Consider the following 19,914-nt stretch of genomic DNA (forward strand, 5'->3'; position numbering starts at 1 on the left):
AAAGGATTTCTGTGACCTCTAAGGCCAACCTATAACTGGACAAGAATTGTCTCGACTAGGTTCCTGGTGAGGGACCATCCAAACTCTGCTTGAAGATGTCCCATGAGGTACAATCCATTGCCTCCCAATGGAGTCTATTTTACTTTGGAAAAGTTCTAACTGATAGGATGTTTTCCCTTACATTAAACCTAAATCCTATATGAGAGATGCCCTTTAGGTTGTGATATAGAATCTGAGGTCAGGAGATTGGCTGGTACATGATAGATCAATCTGTGAACTGAAGATGGCACTAGGTTTCTTGGTTGTTATAGCATACTTTTGACTTATAACAAGGTTCCAAGTCACTAATTTCCCCAAATCCTTTTCAGATGAACTGCTATCTAAACTGTTCCTCAGCAACTTGTATACATGAAGTTCATTTTTTGATTCCATGTCAGACTTAGCATTTATCCCCATTTGACTTCATTTTATTAGATTTGGTACAATATTCTAGACTTTTGAGAATAATGAATGGGTTTAGGGTTGTTTTTTGTCTGTTTCTTTTTTTAAAAAATTTATTTATTTTTTAGTTTTCAACAGTCACTTCCATAAGCATTTGAGTTTTAAATTTTCTCCACCTTTCTCCCCAAAATGGCACACAATCTGATATAGACTATACATATACATTCCTATTAAACCTATTTTTCCATTAGTCATGTTGTAAAGCAGAATTAGAAACAATAGGAGGAACCATAAGAAAGAAGAAACAAAGCAAAACGAAACAGAAGGAAAAAAAAAGAGCAAATAGTATGTTTCGATCTGCATTCAAACTCCATAGTTCTTTCTCTGGATGTGGATAGCATTTTCCATCATGAGACCTTTGGAGACGTCTTAGATCTTTGCATTTCTGAGAAGAGCAAAGTCTGTCAAAGTTAGTCATCGCACAGTGTGGCTGTTACTGTGTACAATGTTCTCTTGGTTCTACTCATTTCACTCAGCAGCAGACCAAACAAGCCTTTACAGGTTTTTCTGAAGTCTGCCTGCTCATCATTTCTCATAGCAAAATAGTATTCATTACATTCATATACCACATCTTGTTCAGCCATTGCCCAATTGATGGGCATCCCCTCGATTTCCCATTATTTGCCACCACAGAAGGAACTGCTATATCCTTTCTGCATTTTTATGATCTCTTTGGGATATAGCCCTAGAAGTGCTATTGCTGGGTCTAAAGGTATGCACATTTTTATAGCCCTTTGGGCATAGTTCCAAATTGCTCTCCAAAATGGTTAGATCAATTCACAACTCTACCACGCTTGCTTCTTTTTTAAATTTAATTTTTAATTCCTCAGTATTTTCCTTCTGATCTTAACTCAAATTCTGAGTGATGCTAAGTCACAAATAGCTCCTTGAGGACAGGTATGTCTTTGTATCTAAATCCTTGAATATAGTCAATACTTAATACATATAAACTGGATTGTGTTGTTTGGGATGGGGAATGGGGTGAAGGACTCCAACTATCAAAGATAATAATAGCTGACATTTCTATAGGTTTAAGGTTTTTGCAAAGTCTATCTCTTTACCTCACAATATCCCATGAGGTAAATACTATAGGGATTATCCCCATTTTACAGATGATGAAACTGAGTATGAGAGAGGTTAATAGATTTGCATATGGTCATATAGGCGGTAAGACACACAGACAGGAATCAAACCTAGGTCCAATGCTAGCCACTATGCTATCCATTCTTTCTATAATCCTTGTACAAATACACAAGTCTGCTACAAGAGAATAATGACCTTCGTATAGAATACATAATGTAATAGTAGAACTCAGTTGTTCTCATGAAAGGTCCCCTGCTGCTACAAAACTCGGCATACCCTTTGACCCAGCAATATCACCACTAGGTCTGTATTACCTAAAAAAAAATCAAAGAAAAGGGAAAATGACCTATATGTACAAAAATATTCATAGCAGCTCTTTTTGTGTGGCAAAGAATTGGAAATTGAGGGGACGCCTATTAATTGGAGAATAGCTGAACAAGTTGTGGTATGTGATTGTGAAAGAATACTATTGTGCTATAAGGAATAACGAGCAGGATGGTTTCAGAAAAGCCTTGGAAGGTTTCTATGAACTAATGCAAAGTGAAGTGAGCAGAACCAGGAGAATGTTGTACACAGTAACAGCAATGTTGTAAAGATGATTATCTGTGAAAGACTTAGCTATTCTCAGATCAAGACTGATCCAAGACAATTCCAAATCACACATGATGAAAAATGCTATTCATTTCCAATGAGAGAACTGATGAGCTCTGAGTGTAGACTGAAGTACATTTTTTTCACTTTTAAAATGTTTCTTACTTTTTAATTTAATTTTTTTTTATTTTGCAACATGGCTAATATTGAAATATATTTTGCATGACTTCACATGTATAATTGATATCATACTGCCTATCTTCTAAATGGGTGGGGACAGGAAGGAAGAGAGAGAATTTGGAACTCAAAATTTAAAAAAAAAATTAATGTTAAAAATAAATATAGAGGGGCAGCTAGGTGGCACAGTAGATAAAGCACTGGCCCTGAAGTCAAGAGGACCTGAGTTCAAATCCGGTCCAGACCAAACACTTGACACTAGCTGTGTGACCCTGGGCAAATCTCTTAACCTCAATTGCCTAAAAAGAAGGAAAGAAAGAAAGAAAGAAAGAAAGAAAGAAAGAAAGAAAGAAAGAAAGAAAGAAAGAAAGAAAGAAAGAAAGAAAGAAAGAATAGTACAGAAAACAGTATAGAAAAAAGGCCAAATGATACATTGTTTTTAAAACTATTTCTAAGAAGAAAAAAAAACTCCTGTGGTCTATAAGAAAATAGTTAATCATTGCTCCAATTTCAAATACCACAAGCATTTATTAAATACTCCCTGTGTGTACATGATATGTATTGGGAGAGTCACAAAGTTTAGGTAGGATATGGATCCCTGCTCTCAGGAACTTTAAATACTAGTAGGGAGACACCACATATACATAAATAATTAGAAAATAATACAATACATAATAAATACATCAGTGAAAAGCAAAGTGCTATGTGAGATCCCAGGCAGGGAAGGTCATTTTGAATTAGATTTTGAACTGGAAGGAAACTCAGAGATCATCTAGTCTAATATCACTTTATAAGTGAGGAAGGAGGCGAAGAGAGTGGATTTGAAAAATCTCCGTTATGATGTCAAGTGATACATCTGATATATGGTTTGGAAAACATGTAAGTATTTGATACGCTAATCTAAGAAAGGAGGACACTTCAGGTAAAGAGGACAAATAAGCAAAGATACAGAAGCAGGACAGCCAGGAGAGTGTTCAGGAGACAGACAGTACTTCAGTTTGCACATAGGAAAATGCTATGAGGTAAGGCTGGAAAAATAAGGTGGTGATCTCGTAGCATGCCTTGAATGTCAGTGTGAAGTTTATACCATAGGTAATAAGGAGCTGCTAATGATTTATGAAGAAAGGAGTGACCTAAACAGATTTACTATGCATAAAGAAGGTTAGCACGGTAAGGAATGGAGGGTAAGTATAGCAATACACATTAGAAATCTATAGTAATAATTTGGTTGGGTGATAAGTGATGAAGACCTGTACCTAAAGGAGGTGACAGTGAAAACAGAGAGGAAGACTGAGATATTACACAAGTAGAACTTAGTAAATGATTGAGTATTATGATAGTAATAAGAACAACACAAAGTTATATAACACTTTTTAGATTTACAAACTGCTGTATAGATAGTAAATATATTATCTCCATCATAACAGTTGGGGAAACTGAGTCTTGGAAAGATCACGTAACTTGGATGATATGTTTAAATTTGTGGGTTATCTAGTCCAACTCCATTATTTTAAAGATGAGGGAAATGATGTCCAAAGATATTAAGACACTTGCCCATGGTCAAAAAGTTATTATTAGTCAGGGCCAGGAATTGATTCAGGTCTCCAGATTCCATATGCAGGGCTCTTTCTAAAATACTATGGTGAATTTAAGGAGAGAGAAGAATCCAAGAAAATATCAAGGTTTCTGTCTTGGAAGTGCTAGTGCATGGCAGCGTTGCTGGTAGAAATAGGGAAGTAAGGAGAATGGGGTTTAGGAGGAAAGGTAAGTTAGGCTTTAAAGGCGTCAAGGGAACATCTAAGCAGAGGTATCTCAAGGGAAGTTACTACAGATTACAATTGGGGAATAAAAGTTCAAAGATTTTATAGAGGAGAAAGCTCTATGAATATGTGAGATTGTGAAGAAAGTATGGGGAAAAAGAATTGTCATTTTAAAGTTCAAAGATGTATAGAGGAGAAAGTTCTAGGAATGTATGAGATCGTCAAGAAAATGAAGTGAAAGAGTATCATTTTTGTTATATTGGCCCTGCCTACCCATGAACAATGAATATTTCTCCAATTATTTAAAACTGATTTTATTTGCATAAAACGTTTTTTATAATTTTGTTTATATGGTTCCTGAGTTTGTGGGTTATCTAGTCCAACTCCCTTATTTTACAAAAAGAAAAGAATCAAGGATAGAATCTTTACTAATGCTTATCTTAAGGCAGGGGTTCTGGTATCTTTTTCTTGCACTTAAAAATTTTAAATTTAAAAAAAATTTAAAAACATTTCAATGTAATCTTTAGTATTTAATTTTTTGCTTTTTAAAACATTCTGATAAAGTGTCCATAGGCTTCACCAGGCACTGTCACCTGACACAAAATGTTCCTCTTTTAACAGATGAGAAGAGGATGAACAATTAGCAAAATCAACAGAGAATGGCCAGTAATATAGGTAGGATGAGGGCCAGCCAAAGAGTGGTATTTGGGAAATCAAAAGTCCAGAGAATACTGGAGTAGGAAGGAGTGGTCAACAGGATCAAATACTACAAAGAGGTCAAAGAGTAGACCTGGGAACATGGTCAATGGGTTTGATAACTAGAAGGTCATGACATCTGAGACAGCAATTTCTGGACAGTGGTGGAAGACTGAAGACAGATTGCAGGATGGTCATGAAGAAGTGGAGGCATCAGCTGTAGACAACTTTTTCTGAAATTTGGCAGTGAGGGAGAAGAGAGAGATAAGACAGAAGGGGGATGGGGTAGCAGGATCCAAGGAAATATTCTTTAGAAATGGGGACATGTTTCTAAGTGTCAGGAAGTAGCCAATGGAGATGGGGTAGACTTCAGATGCATGCTTATTGCTAGGGAAATGATCTGGAGGGATAGGAGAAGACAGAGGTCAAGCATAGGGTGAGAGATGACAGTAAGGAGTATGGATGCCTCTTCCTTTGAGAAAAGAGGGATAGAGGAGAGAGTGTAATGCTACTAAGAAATTTTGAGGAGAATAAAACAGGAAGTATCATTTGGCCTTAATCTTCTGGGTGAAGTGGGAAATTGTCGTCTGCTGTGAGTGTGGGGTGTTGGGGTCTGGAGGGCCTGAAGAGACAGGGAAAGGGGTAGTTTTCCTGAGCACAGAATGATATACCTGTACAATACCCATAGAACTGTCGAAAGTCCAGTTCTCAAACTGAGCGCTTAAACCACTTACAACTTCATGCACTTCAGGGTCAGCACCATCCTTACCTACCTTAAACGCAGCACCTCCATGGATTATAGACTTGATAAAAATCCCCAAGTCAGCTCCTGTCTCTCGGGATTTGTTCCCTTTTAAACTCACTCCGAGCCCAGCAGACCCTGAATCATTGAGAGGGATCTCGAAGGTCAGCTGCTCAGGAGTCTCCAGGGACAGCACATAGCAGCGGTCAGGCTCTCCCTTCTGTTAGGAAAAATGCAGATGAAAACAGTGAAGGACAGAAAGTAGATTAAATGTCTCATATGCAAGGATTGTCAAACACAATCCAATTGGCAAAGACAGGATGATTGGGCCTAATACTGTTTTGCACTATTGTTCCCAGAGGGTAAGGAATGCTTCTTTTTTTTCTGGAAAGTGATGAATGCACTAAGAAGTATGTGCTTATGGGCTCTCAATAAGGAGTGTGTAATAGTGGCCAGCAACAACTCTGGCTAAGACAGAGGTCTAATATCTGGAACAACCCAGAGGCATTAGAAAATTCTGCAGAGTATACTGAATAATTAAAAGGAATGGAAAATGAGACTAAGAGAATCTTCAGAGCTGGAAGGGACCTTGGAGACCAGCTAATCCTGCTCCTCATTTTACAGATGAGGACACTAAGACCCAGAGAGGCTAATGTGTTAAAAACTTCGGGAAAGTATCTGGCTTATATGAATTTAAAGTACATCATCATATTATTGAGCTGTGGTAAACAATCTCCCCTTCTGCAAGGTCTTCCTTAATGCTAGTCCTTTACCTCTGAGACTATCTCCAATTTATCCAGTATATATCCCGCTTGCACATAAATACTTGTACGTTGTCTTCCTTTAGATTAGAAATTCCTTGAGGTCGGGCAATGTTTTTACTTCTCTTAGCATCACTACCACTTTAGCACAGCACTTGACATATATTAGGCACTTAATAAATGCTAAATGACTTGACCTAGGGTGGTGTTGTTTACTTGATTAGTCATGTCGAACTCTTTTTGACCCAATTTGGAGTTTTCTTGGAAAAGATACTGGAGTGGTTTGCCATTTCCTTCTCCAACTCCTTTTACAGATGAGGAAACTGAGGCAAACAGGGGTAAGTGATTTGCCTAGGGTCACAGAGATAGTAAATGTCTAAGGCTAGATTTGAACTCAGGTCCTTCTGATTCTAAGACTAGTATTTTATCCATTGCACCACCTACCTTGACCTAGGGTGCTGAAATATAATTGCAATTCTTCTCTAAATAGAGAGAATTTTTAAAATAAAAGACATATATGTACAATGCACATATAAATGTGCATATACACATGTGTATGTACATATGTCATGGATACACATATACACATATACATATATATGGGGCAGCTAGGTGGCACAGTACATTGAGTATTGAGTCTGGAATCAGGAAGACCTTTGTTCAAATCTAGCCTCAGCTACTTACTAGATGTGTAACAATGGGCAAGTTACTTAACCTCTGTTTGCCTCAGTTGCCTTATCTGTAAAATCGGCCAGTGAAAATGGCAAACCACCCCAGTATCTTCATCAAGAAAACTCCAAATGGGGTCACAAAGTTGGCCTTGACTGAAAACAACTGAACAACAAATGTACACACATATATACATATATGCATATCTACATTGATATATATTTCTTACTCAGTTCATAAATGCAGCCACTGTTCTCAATATTCCCATGATATGAGATAGGATGGGGGGGATTTATTTAGAGTGGAGGTCCTCATGGAAGAAGAAATAGTTACCCAGAACAGTGTCCTTGAGAGGTAATGAGGTCAGCAGTACCATGATATAGAAGCTAGAAATGGCTTTGTCTATGCCTGCATTGAGACATCAAACATGGGTTCTTAAACTGCAGACACAAAACATGAAACTTACGGACCTCTAATCAGGGCTTGGTGGATGTCATCAGAGTCAGACTGTAACTATCTAATTATAATCTTTTCCACCAGTGGAGAAAAGGAGATCTAAGTACATAAAGTTTCAAAGATGCAGCTTCTTTTTTGTAATTCACTCTAAGTCAAGGGCTTCTAACATGGAGTCTATGAACTGGGCTTTTTTATGTTTTGATGCAACTATTTCAATATACTACATTTCCTCTGTAATCTTGTATATTTTATGTTATACAATTAAAAACATGATTCTGATTTGGGGTCCACAGGCCTCACCACATTGCTTTCAAAAGAGTCTAAGTGAAATTTTAACTAAATGAAAATATAAAGTTTCACTTAAATTAAATTTCACTGGTTAAGTGAATAAAATGATTGCATAGTTCCTTATCTAGCTCATCAAGTTATCATCTAAGAACCTAGGTCTTGTGGCTTTGTTATGGAAATGTCCAAGTTAAATACCAAATTTACAATGTTAGCCTTCATCTATGCCTTCCAAAGTAAGGTACCCAAACTGGATTCTATACCATTTCAAAAGAATTTATTTTTCAGGGAACTCTAGGATTCAATTAATATTAGTCTAATAAGATTACAGTAAATTAAAAGATAAATTATAGAACATATGGTTGTACTGAAAGTTTGAGGATTCAACACATTAAAAAAAATCCATACATCCATACCTCTTAAAGTGGCTATTCTCAAAGTGGCCCCTTATCTGAGGGGGGCAAATTGCCATAAGAACTGTCCCTTCTTGAAGAATATATTCAGTCCATTTCACCCTATAATCGAATCAGGCTTCTTTCAGAAATGGAGTCTATTCCTAGGCAAGGCTGATAACTGCTATTCCCCCTAATTCCCCTTATTCAGTGCACAGTTACAGGTAACCAAGGAAGGACAGAACAGCATGAGATCAAGGCGGCACTCTATTTACCTCTTCATCTATATACTTCGCCCTTTGTGTCTTGAATCCCTGCTATCTGAAAGCAAAGAGTATGGGACTATTGACTATTGAATATCTTTACCTAGTAATAAGAAGAATGGAATAAGCCAAGGCACTTTTCTCTACAAGTGATGCATATCACATTATATCACTTAATTCTAAGGAGCTGATTCCCAGTAACTTTTCAGTTTTCCTAAAGTGCACCAGATTCAGAGGGAAATTGGTGTGCACTCTTTAGAAAAAGCTAGGAACAACAGGACATTTCCTTAAGATGAAGCCAACTCCTATCTTGAGTCTTCTTGTGCCACCCTTCTCTCTCAGCACGTGTGTAAAAGATCAACATGATCATTTTTATAAGTATTCTAACAAAATGGACACTGATTTCATAACTGAACCTTGGAGTCAGGAAGGCCTGGGTTCAAATCCCACCTCTGACACTGGGTGAGTCATTCAACCTTTCAGTGCTGCAGGCAACTGTCTAAGATTATAAATCTTTAAAGATGCCCATCTGTTCTAGTAGAGGAAGCTTCTTTTCAGGAGCTCTCTATACTCATTTATTTGTACATATACTTTCCACCTAAAATTACCCAGAGGGACAAATGAAGGGAGTTATAAAGAAAGTGTGAGAAGGGACATATCTTCAATTCTGTTGCTATTTTTTTTTTCTTTAGGTTATGCATTTTAAAAATCCTTGAGGATAGAGACCAATTTTTTTCAATACTTGAAAATCCCTAAAGCACTTAGTACTTTGAACTCGGAGCCATGCAACCTGTGATGATACAACTCAGAAGGAGCAAACAAGGTAAAAATATAATCTCACTAAATTTCAAATCCTTTGAAATGAAGAGTTAGCTTATTTGAAACTTGGAAAGTCCTATTTTATTGATAGAACAAAGTTAGATGCTCCTAAATTCTTTTTTTCCTCAATCATAGCATCTTTTGCTTTCCTGGGAATGGTGGAAACATGGCCTTTGAAGTACAAAGGAAAGAATTCCATTTTTCTTGCCTTTCTCTAGTATTTGACAAAAAGAGATAGTCTTAAAAGTCTTGCATGAAGAGAAGTCTTGCCAGTGCAAGGCATTGGAAAGAGGGGACATTGATGTTGCTGCCACTAAGGGGAGGGGGAAGTTTCTAGCAATATGCAGGAAGAAGGCATTTCTTTGGCCTTTTAACCAATACCTCTCCTTCTGGAAATAAAGTGAGGGAGATGGTACAGGAAAACACTAGGGCATTCTTAGTACTAACCAAGCTAAGATTTAAGATTCATTATATGATGATGGATCAACTGAATTTTATTCCTGGCTATAAGGAAGCTAAAAGCCCATCATTCCTACCGAGGTATCAGCATTCAGAAATGTAAATTTTGAGGGAGGCTAAATGGAGGAGACACAGTGAACACTAAAGCTACCAAAGAGGCCCCCCTTCCTAGCCCAGGCAATACCCTTAACCAGGGTCCAAAATGGAGGAACTCCACTCTGTCTGAATACAGAAAGCCCCATTCCTTGACCCCATGTGGGACACTCAGCTCTGAGAGATGGAGGCTGGTAAGGGGAAACTGTTAGCAAGATGAATGAGGGAAATGACCAGTTGGATTAGTTAACATCTAGAATTAGAAAATTCTGCATTCCAGTTTAAAAAAAAAGGCTTTTTGGTTACTCTTGTTTTTGTATCCTATAATTTTCCAGTGTAACCCCTACCCCCCACTGACCCAATGAATCCATCCTGGTATAAATGATAATAATTAATAATTAATAATAATAATAGCAATAACAATAATAACAACAATAGCTAGCATTTACATAGTACCTTAAGGTTTGCAAAACACTTTAAAAATATTATTTTGTTTTATTGTCACAGTAACCCTGAGAGATGGGTGCTATTATTATTTCCATTTTATAGATGAGGAAATTGAGGGAGGCAGAAGTAGTGTGACATGCCCAGCATCACAGATCTGGCAAGTGTCTGAGGCTGACTTTGGTCTTCCGGCTTTCACATGTAATGCTCTATCCACTATGCCACTTAGCTACCTCTATCAAAGAAAAAACAATTATGTAAAACTAATAATGTTTTGCATTGTACTTTAAAAAATAGTTTCACTACTTCAAAATGCATATATTGACTTCTAATATTTATCAATCTATGACTATGTGTCCTTTCCCCCAAAGCTTCTCCTACCCAGCCTCTAATGATGCATGTCAATGCAAGAATAAAGTAAATATGCTGTTTTTTGCTTGATTTGTTGAGGAATTGGGTGGAAAAATATATCAAATCATATCAAAATGACATCTGTTGAGTCTGCTGCATTAGTACTTACTCTTTTGCTCCTAAGGCTAACTTAAAAAAAAAAAGAATTCCTAGGAGCACCCAGTGAAGATAGCAAATAAACAAGGCTTCAGCTCAGGACAGAGTTATCAACATAGTAACTGACTGATGATGGACATTAGCCAATGCACAGACTTGAGCTGCACCACATACATTAAACAATAGCAAGCATTTTATACACATCAGGACTGGCATTCCTAAATAAATTGTCACAGCTTGGTAGATCAAAAATGTAACAATCTGGCATGAAATTTTATCAAATGAGCAAAAAATATCTGAATAACACTGAAAGATCAAATTATATTGAGGTACATTTGCTTTGCTGATTTTATGTACTACAAGGCGATTTTCCTTTTCTTGTACTCCATGGTTATCTCTTTCTTTGCAAATATTTTTCCACAACTTCTTTCTTTATGTTCCTATATCTGCTGATCCTTTTAATGTCTCTGGACTATTTTTCTCTTCTCTTTCCTGGTTTGGTTCTTTTTTTTCTTCTTCTACTATTTCATTTCTTTTTTTTTTCCTCATAAGATATACCCCAAATCCAGAAAATAGCTTGTTCATTCTGTGATAGTGGTCTCACTATTCAGACTCTTGTGAAGAAAGCTGGAACAATATAGCAATGGAAAAGCTAACAGATACTATTTTATTTAATGAGCTTTCTGTTTTAGCCTCAGTATATTTGGGGAGGTTGGAGAGTATACAAAGCAAACATTAGAGGAAGAATCAGAGATAAGAGGCCATAGTAGGTAGTAGCCCAATTCCCTATTTCTCTTGACTCAATGGGGATATTTTTTGGGTTGGGGTTAAGTGGTAGGGGATGGAGATAGGTGAGAAAAGGCATGAAAGTTACTAACTTGCTTCCTTCTAAAGAGCAAATCAAGAATGGTCTTATATTGACAAAGGACCAGTCACATACATACAAATGTTTAAAATACAACCTTTACAATCCAAGGGAATCTAACAGTCCACTGAGACAGTGTTCAATTTCCCCAAAACCCAGGTCAGGGCTGAAAACACCCATGCTGAACCTTTTATGGCTCTCATTTCATTAAATGTTATACTCTTGGCTCATTGAGAGCAAACTCTGGATGTCTTTTGCCTTTCCTCCCAAATATGTAATTAGCTGGGGAACAGCTTACTTTATATGTGATTTATTTTTTACTTGCAATCATTTTGTCAGTTACCAAACTCAAACAAAAGAGCCACCCTCTTTCCTTTTATTTAAAAAAAAAAAGATTCAGAATTTTTGCCAAGCAAATCCTATTCCTGGCAACTTTGCCAAGACAGTATAAAATAAGCTTCAAATTGTTAACTTCTGACTAAGTAAATTCTAAGATTTTAAGGTGATAAAAAGTCTATTTTACCTAAATAAATGTGTATCACAAGGAACAGATTTGGGAGTTTTCAAACTATATAATTTTATGATACATATAATATAAATATATGTATATTCTGAAAACTTCTATGAAAGTAATAATAAAACACTAGAGCACATTCCTATAGATAGGTAAGGTTTGAAAAAAGATTTTACATATAGTATCTCATTTGATTCCCACAACCCTGTGAGAGGTTTCCCTACTCTACGAATAAGGAAACTATAGTTTAAGGATATGTGATCAACTGGATGATAGAATCCTAGACACAGTGCTGGAAAGGACCTTAGAAGTCAGTGAGCTCAACCTCTTCATTTTAAAGATGAGGGCATGGAAATACAGAGAGGTCAAGTGTCTTGCTTGAGATTCCAAAGGTATTACGTGGCAGAGCTAGTATTCAAATCCTGGTTGACAGACTCTGGACTTAGCCCTCCTTCCACTAAACCTTGTCGCTTCTCTATTTGATATTCAATTCAGAACATGAATACCAACTCACCGAAGGAACCAGAAGCTCAATTCTTCTATCTGAGACATATTTCATTTTAGATTGAATTTTCAAAAGCGTAAGGAAAGAAAAGGATGGAGCAGACGTCAAAGGAAATTATTACAGAGAAATGATCATTTTAATAAATGGTAAATGATCTTTTTCAGCTCTTTTGTATAAAGAAAATCAGCAAAACTCTTGGTGACTGCCAGTAAGGGGATTATTTTTAAGTCCCCTGCCTTAGTGTCAATAAAGACAAATCTCTGAAAAGAATCAGAGATAATCTTCCTGGTACTTTTAAGAATTATTCTTATAAATTAGACTGCAGTTTGTTAAGGCTTAACATGATGCTCACTATCATCTATCACTTTCAAGTGGAAAAATGAAAATTAATGATGTAACAAGGATAAAAAAAATCAGAGCTTTCAGGGCCTTCTAAGTAAATGACTACTATCAATATTTTAAAGACACCTTATAATGGTTTATGCCAAGTACAGTCATAGATTTTCATATTTTCCTCTTATGAAATATAACCAAAATACATAAAAAAGAAAACATGATGTAATGCTTATTACTGAAAAAAAGTTTTCATTTTAAGACATAGCAACTGCCCACCCCCTCTCAAAAAGAACTCTGTTTTGAAACAGAAAACAAAAAGAGAGCTGCTCTCTGAACTTATCAAAAAACAATTTTCTTTAAGTAAAGAATTAATCTAATACCAGGAAACAAATGTCAAAAAATGGTCATTCTTTATTACCTAGCCAATACAAAAAAAACCATTAATGTAATACTAAGTCTGAGATTAAACCATTGAAAGTGAAGCTATTTTGAGTTAAAATTCCTTTAGAATCCTTTCATTTCATTTACAGTAGGGATAAATGCACTAAAGACGAATGAATTTGTAAGTTTAGTGGCACTGGAGAATCTTGTAATATGTACTCAGGTGGCACTTACAGCAATGATAGAGATGCCCTTTTATATTTGCGATTCTATCCTTTTCTATCTTTCTCCTTGCCTCTCCCCTAAACCCCAACAGGGAGCACACTCCTTCAATCATTCCCATCCAGACAATTACTACCTGTAATCACTTTATCTATTGGCTCCACACATATCTGCTGCCTACAACATAAGCAAGTCTCCCTCATCCTTAAAAAATAGTTTCACTTGATCCCCACATTATTTCAAGATGCCATCTCATCTCTCTCTCTTTCCTAGCCAAACTCTTAGAAAAAGTCCCCCAATACCCAATACACCTGATTCTTCACCTCCCATTCATTTCTCAACCCTTTGCAATCTGACCTCTGACCCTGACACATGACTGAAAATGCTCTTTCCAAGGTTATCAGTGGTATTACTAATGATAAAATTAGCATTTTTAGAGTACTGTACAGTTTGCAAGGTACTTTGCATGTTATTTTCTCATTCAGACTCATAACAACCCTTCAATGTAAGTACTAAAAGTACAATTACTCCTACCTTAAAGATGAGGAACCTGGAGCTCACAGAAATTAAGTGCCATTGCAGTGACCAGATGAGATAGTGGATATAACATACTGCGCAAATCTTAAAGCAATGTATAAAGGCACAAATCTTCCTGATTTCAAGCCTAACAGTCCATCCACTATGCCACAATCTCTTAATTTCTCAATCCAATGGTCTTTGCTCAGTCCATTATCTTCTTCACCTCTCTGCATCTTTTGATATTGCTAACTACCTTTTCCTTCCTCAGTTTTTGTAACACTACTTTCTCTTGATCATATTCTTGCCTGATCATCTATTTCTAGCCCCTTAACTATCATACCTTAAGGTCCACTTCTCTCTCTAATCTTTCTGGTTATTATTACCAGCTCTCATGGGTTATATCATCATTTGTAAACAGACGACTCCCAAATCTACATAAACACAGCCTCAATCTCTCTTCTGAACTATGACTACCTTGTAGACATCCTCACCCTGATATCTCACTAACATCCCAAATTCAATGTATGCAAAACAGAACTGACTATTTTCCCCCCAACCCTAACTTCCTCTAAAGTTCCTTATTTTTGTTGAAGGTATCACCATCATTATAGTTACTCAGGTTCATAGCATCAGCAAACTGCTCTACTCTTCTTTCTCCCTCAAGCCTCATATCTAGTTATTTGTTTAGTCTTGTAGGTTGCTCCTCTGTAGCATGTCTCCTGCATTTGCCCCCTTATCTGCACTTACATGGCCACCGTCTTGATTCAAGACTTCATCACCACTGACCTAAAATACTTCAATAACCTTCTAACTGGACTCTCAATTTCCACTTTCTCTCCTCTCCAAGTGAACCTCCACATAGCTTGTCAAATGATACTGCTAAAGTACAAGTAAATCTCACCATCTTAATTTCTTGCTTAAGAATTTTTAGTGTCTTTCTATTGCTTCTAAGAATCAAGGAGAAACTCTCCAGCCTGGTATTTAAAATCCTACGGAGTCTGAGTTCCACCCACCTTTCTAGGCTTATTTCATATCACTCCCCATTCACTCACTCTCCAGTCCAGCAAAATTGGCCTACTTTTCATTCTCCTATTTTGTCATTCCATCTCCCTATCTATGTCATTGTAGAGGCAGCACCCCCCCACCCCAATCCTGGGATTGTTCTCCTTTCTTACCTATTTCAATTCATAGCTCCTTTAAAGCTCAACTCAGATGCTGTTTCCTGATCCACTTAATTGTTAGTGCTTTCTCCTGCCTCAAATTATCTTGTATTTATTTAATTGGTGACATACTGTACCCTCTCCTAGTAGAATATAAACTTTTAATTTTTGTCTTCATATTCCTAGCCCCCTTCCTGCAGAGTACCTTGCACACAGCAGACAATAAATACATACTAAATTGTCTCATAAAATAATATATTACTTATATATGTTATTATACACGTAACACATTTTTACATTATAATTTATAATAATGAAACTGCTTACATTTTTATATTTCTAACATGCATTTCCCGAAAAAACTATAATTTTATTGCATCTTAAATAAAAGCAACTTGAGAAACATTTAATTAAAAATTTCTCAAATGTTTGATTTTAAGAAACAATAGTTCTACATATACATTAAATAAATTTAATGTTATTCATGTTGTATTAATAGCATTTTAGCAGAGACAATAAAATTTTAGAATGATTAAAACACTCTTAGAAGGATAACTTTTCATTTTATACTTTATTATCATTGTCATTATGCTTATTGACATTTATAGCACGTCTAGGGTTTATAATCTAGTAAGTCTCAGGGCTGGAATTAAAATTCTAAATCTCAAACTCCAAGACCAATACTATTTCCTACTACACCATGCTGCTTCTAGAAAACTAACTCTTTTAGATTCCTTGAAAATTATCAGTGTTGGAAAGATGACTGACTATCCAGGATGACAGCTGAAAAAGATATAATTGTTACAGATAAAACTAAATATGAAATATTTCTAATTCCGTACTTCAAGGATCTCTGTTTTCATAGGCACATTTTCCTTTTACAAAGATCACAACCTTGCAACACCTTAGTAGATGGATGTTAGGCTTTGCGGTGGCTATTTAAAAAAAAAAAAAGCACACCCTAGTGTCCTGTTGGTGATGAGGTCTTCTGAGCTTAATTAACTTGATTTTCAGATAGACATATAGTCCATCACTGGGTCTATAGATGGAATCTTTTCATTCTGTAGGGCCTGCCAGGGCTTTTACTTTACAGGTATATAGCTTTTGATTGTTCAAGGTTACTGCCATACTTCAATGAGGCTTCTGAGTAGAATATTAGTGAATGACATAAATGAATTTGTAATAAATAATGGTTATAGACAGATAATGGGGTATTCTGATTAGCTGATTTTCTAATGAATTAAGCTGTCTTTTTGTATTGAAATGGCTTAGGCAAGTAAGCTTCTGCTATGATATGAGTGCTTCATTTTTATTTACATCAAGAATTCTTGTCCATTCAGAAAATGTTAATTGTGAGCCTGTTCAATGCAAGACATGGTACTTGTATAATTGGTTCATATTTCTGATATATATTTTTAGAAAAAGATTTTACTAACTAGAGACTTAATCTGGTACTTTAAAACTATTGACTGCAATGTCTGTATGCTTTCAAGGATTTTCAAAAGAAAAAAAGTGAAGTTATAATTTTCTTTGAAGACTTTAGATGAGCAGAACAAACACAGAGGGCAAATATTATTTCTACTACTTGCTCCCATTTGTAATAATAATAAATAATAAACATATGCTACTTTAAGGTTTATACATTGTGTTTCCTCCTTGTAACCATGTAAGGCAGTACATTTACTACCTTTGGTATTAGAAACCTGGGAACTGTCAGTGGAAATGAGGTGAAACTTCATTTCAAACTCCATAGGATGGAAGTGCCCCCTAAAAACATTCATAGATCACAGCATTCCATGTAAAAAATCACCACAGTTTATTTGACAATTTGCTACATGGCACACTCTCTATTATACACTGTCTTTAGATTGCCTCATATCTATGATCGGCACATTTATCTACCTTCTATCTGACTTATCCAACAAACAATTATTCAATAGTTACTGTGGGCACAGTATTACATCAAGTACTATAAGGTAAACAGTATAATCCCTACCTTCAAGTGCCTTAGGGAGATACAGCATTCACATAAAAGACTAAAATTACAATATAAGAGTTAGCAAAATACAAAAGATGCAATACTACACAGCATATTCTCTCTCCCAAAATAATTATACAGACAATAAATGCTATGGGAGTCCATACTAAAAAGAGGGCAATCTGTTCCCTAAATCCAACTCAACGTCTTTACCCAATCCCCAAGCCCCAAACCAACTTTGTCTACTGACTTCTGTTAATATTGGTACTGTACTGTCTTTTCCTATTTTTTTGTTTTTTAGGCAATTGGGGTTAAGTGACTTGCCCAGGGTCACACAGCTAGTAAGTGTCAAGTGTTTGGTATGAGGCCAGATTTGAACTCAGGTCTTCCTGACTTCAAGGCCGGTGCTCTATCCACTGTGCCACCTAGCTGCCCCGGTACTGTGTTGTTTATAAAGCATTTCAACATTTTTGTATCTCTCATTTGATTCTTACAATTAGTATATCCAATTTACAAAGGTGGAAACTGAGGCTCTGAAAGGTTGAATGACTTATTCAAATGGCATACAACTTAATGGGAAAGTCAAGACTTACAACTCACACTCTCTGACTACAAGTCCAGCACTCCTTCAAGTGCCCCATGCTATATGGAGGGTAAGGGGGGAAAAACAAACAAACAAACAAACAAAACACATGTTGCTGGGATTTTGAACTTGGGATTCTGAAAATATTATTCACTGGAATAAGGAACTCAAGAGGGGGCGGATAGGAGAAGGAGTGATAATGAGTTCAGTTGTAGATATTCTGAGTTTGGGAAAACATCCCAAGCCATGTAATAAAGAATGTATTAAGTGGGAGAAATGGTTAGAGAGGTGTCAGTTACAACTGGGGAGGGCTGTTGGTGCTAAAAATTATTATTTAGGACCCACTGCTATAGAGATGATGGCCACCCTAGTAGAGTTGATGAGAGTTCTGAAGAATTTAGTACAAAGATAGAAGAACATTAAAACAAGGACTGGACCATAAAGAAAGCCATATTTAGACAGAGAAGGAGCAAGGGTAGCCAAAGGAATAAGTGAGAAAGATAAGAGAAAAAAACCCCAAGACAGTGCAGTCTTATGGAGACCAAGAGAGGTAGGAGATTGAAGAAGGGAAAGGTCAACAGTGTTTAATGATTCAGAGAGGTTAAGGAAGATGAGGAATAAGTTAACAGCAATTGCATGAGATAATTAGAAAGTCACTGATGACCTTTCAGAGTATAGTTTCAGCAGAATGATGAGGATGCAAGTCAGATTATAAAGAATTAAGAAATCAATGGTAGTTGAAGAAAGAGGGAGAAGTGAGTAGAGACTGCACATTTTAGAAATCTGAAAGTGATCAGAAAGAGAAATAGAATACTAAGTTGAGAGGAAATTACGGCAAGGCAAAGATTTATTCAGAACATGAAAGATCTATATATGTTTTAAAACATAGAAAAAGCTGGTTGACAGGTATGGACAAATGATATACAGAGAAGGGATGATTAAAGGGAGCAAGGATCTGGAGGGGGCAGAAAGGAATGGGATCAAGTGGATGGGTTATAGGTTAACTGGCTGTTATGCCTAAAATGATACAGAATAGATCATCCTTGTAATTTGTAGCAGTTATTCACGTCTTACAACAAAAAGAAACATCTGGTTCTTAGTTCTTTTGTGAAAAATTCAACTCTATTGAGAAGGGCTGGGAATCTTTTTTTCTCAATTTTTAAAAATAATGAATTGATAGTTACTTATAAAGCACAAGAGATGATTATCAGTGAAATTTTAATCACAGGACAAATATAACCTAGTTACTTCTCCTAGGAGGAATCTATAAAGGTACCAGATTCTAAGAGTGATTTTACAGATTAACAATCTTCTCCTTTACTATGCTAGGCAGTCTGAGGTGTACTACCACCAGGTCACTACTTATTAAACTATGCTTTTCAGGCAATAAATGGTACCTTAGTGACCTGAAGGAAGACATTCTATATAAAATTTAGTGTTTTATTGCTATTGGTCAATGTGTTGAAAAATTTTTTGAAAGAAATAATAAAATTGTAATGCCTTCTCCTACCTTTACAGTATTCTTACACTTCATTGTCTACCATCTATGGTTCATTTGATCCTGGGACGTTGGCTTCCTGGTTGTTCCGTGTACAAGACACTCCATCTTTTGGCTCCAGGCATTTACTCTCTCACCAATTCCAGGAATGCTCTCCTCCTCAACTCTTCCCACTGGCTTCCTTAGCTCCCTTTACATCACAGATAAAATCCCATCTTTTATACTAAGCCTTTCCCAATTCCTTTTAATTCTAGTACCTTTATTATGTTAATTATTTCTTATTTACCCTGAATATAGCTTGTTTGTATATATCCATTTGAATGTTGTCTTCCCTATTAGACTGTAAACTCCTGGGAGGCAGGAACTTGTCTTTTGCCTTATTTTGTATCCCCAATGTTTAGCACAGTGCCTGCCACATAATAGGTGCTTAATAAATGTTATTGATTAATAAATGCTTTCACCTTTCTCCATTTGAATGAGGTCCTGGCTACATATACTATGAGTCTAACTAGTGAGTAGTCACTTACTTGTTATCAAAGAGAAAGAATTCCAAATCCCAAATAAAGACTCTATGGTTAACATTTTAAATTCACAGTGAAGGTTTTTTTTCCTATGTTTCATTATTAAAAATGTTCCTAGCATATGTTACAAGACA

At 36.2% G+C, this 19,914-nt stretch overlaps 1 protein-coding gene across 1 annotated transcript in view; it reads right to left on the minus strand.

The window, feature by feature from the left end:
- Window positions 1-19,914, minus strand: part of PARD3B (par-3 family cell polarity regulator beta) — a 1,282,153-nt gene that overhangs the window by 516,308 nt on the left and 745,931 nt on the right. Inside the window, exon 11 of the mRNA XM_027873670.1 lies at window positions 5,582-5,770. Within this exon, the coding sequence (XP_027729471.1) occupies window positions 5,582-5,770 (189 nt within the window). The remainder of the gene's footprint in view (window positions 1-5,581; window positions 5,771-19,914) is intronic.

The sequence above is a fragment of the Vombatus ursinus genome, unplaced genomic scaffold, assembly GCF_900497805.2.
Source record: "Vombatus ursinus unplaced genomic scaffold, bare-nosed wombat genome assembly UNPS02014802.1, whole genome shotgun sequence".
NCBI lineage: Eukaryota > Metazoa > Chordata > Mammalia > Diprotodontia > Vombatidae > Vombatus > Vombatus ursinus.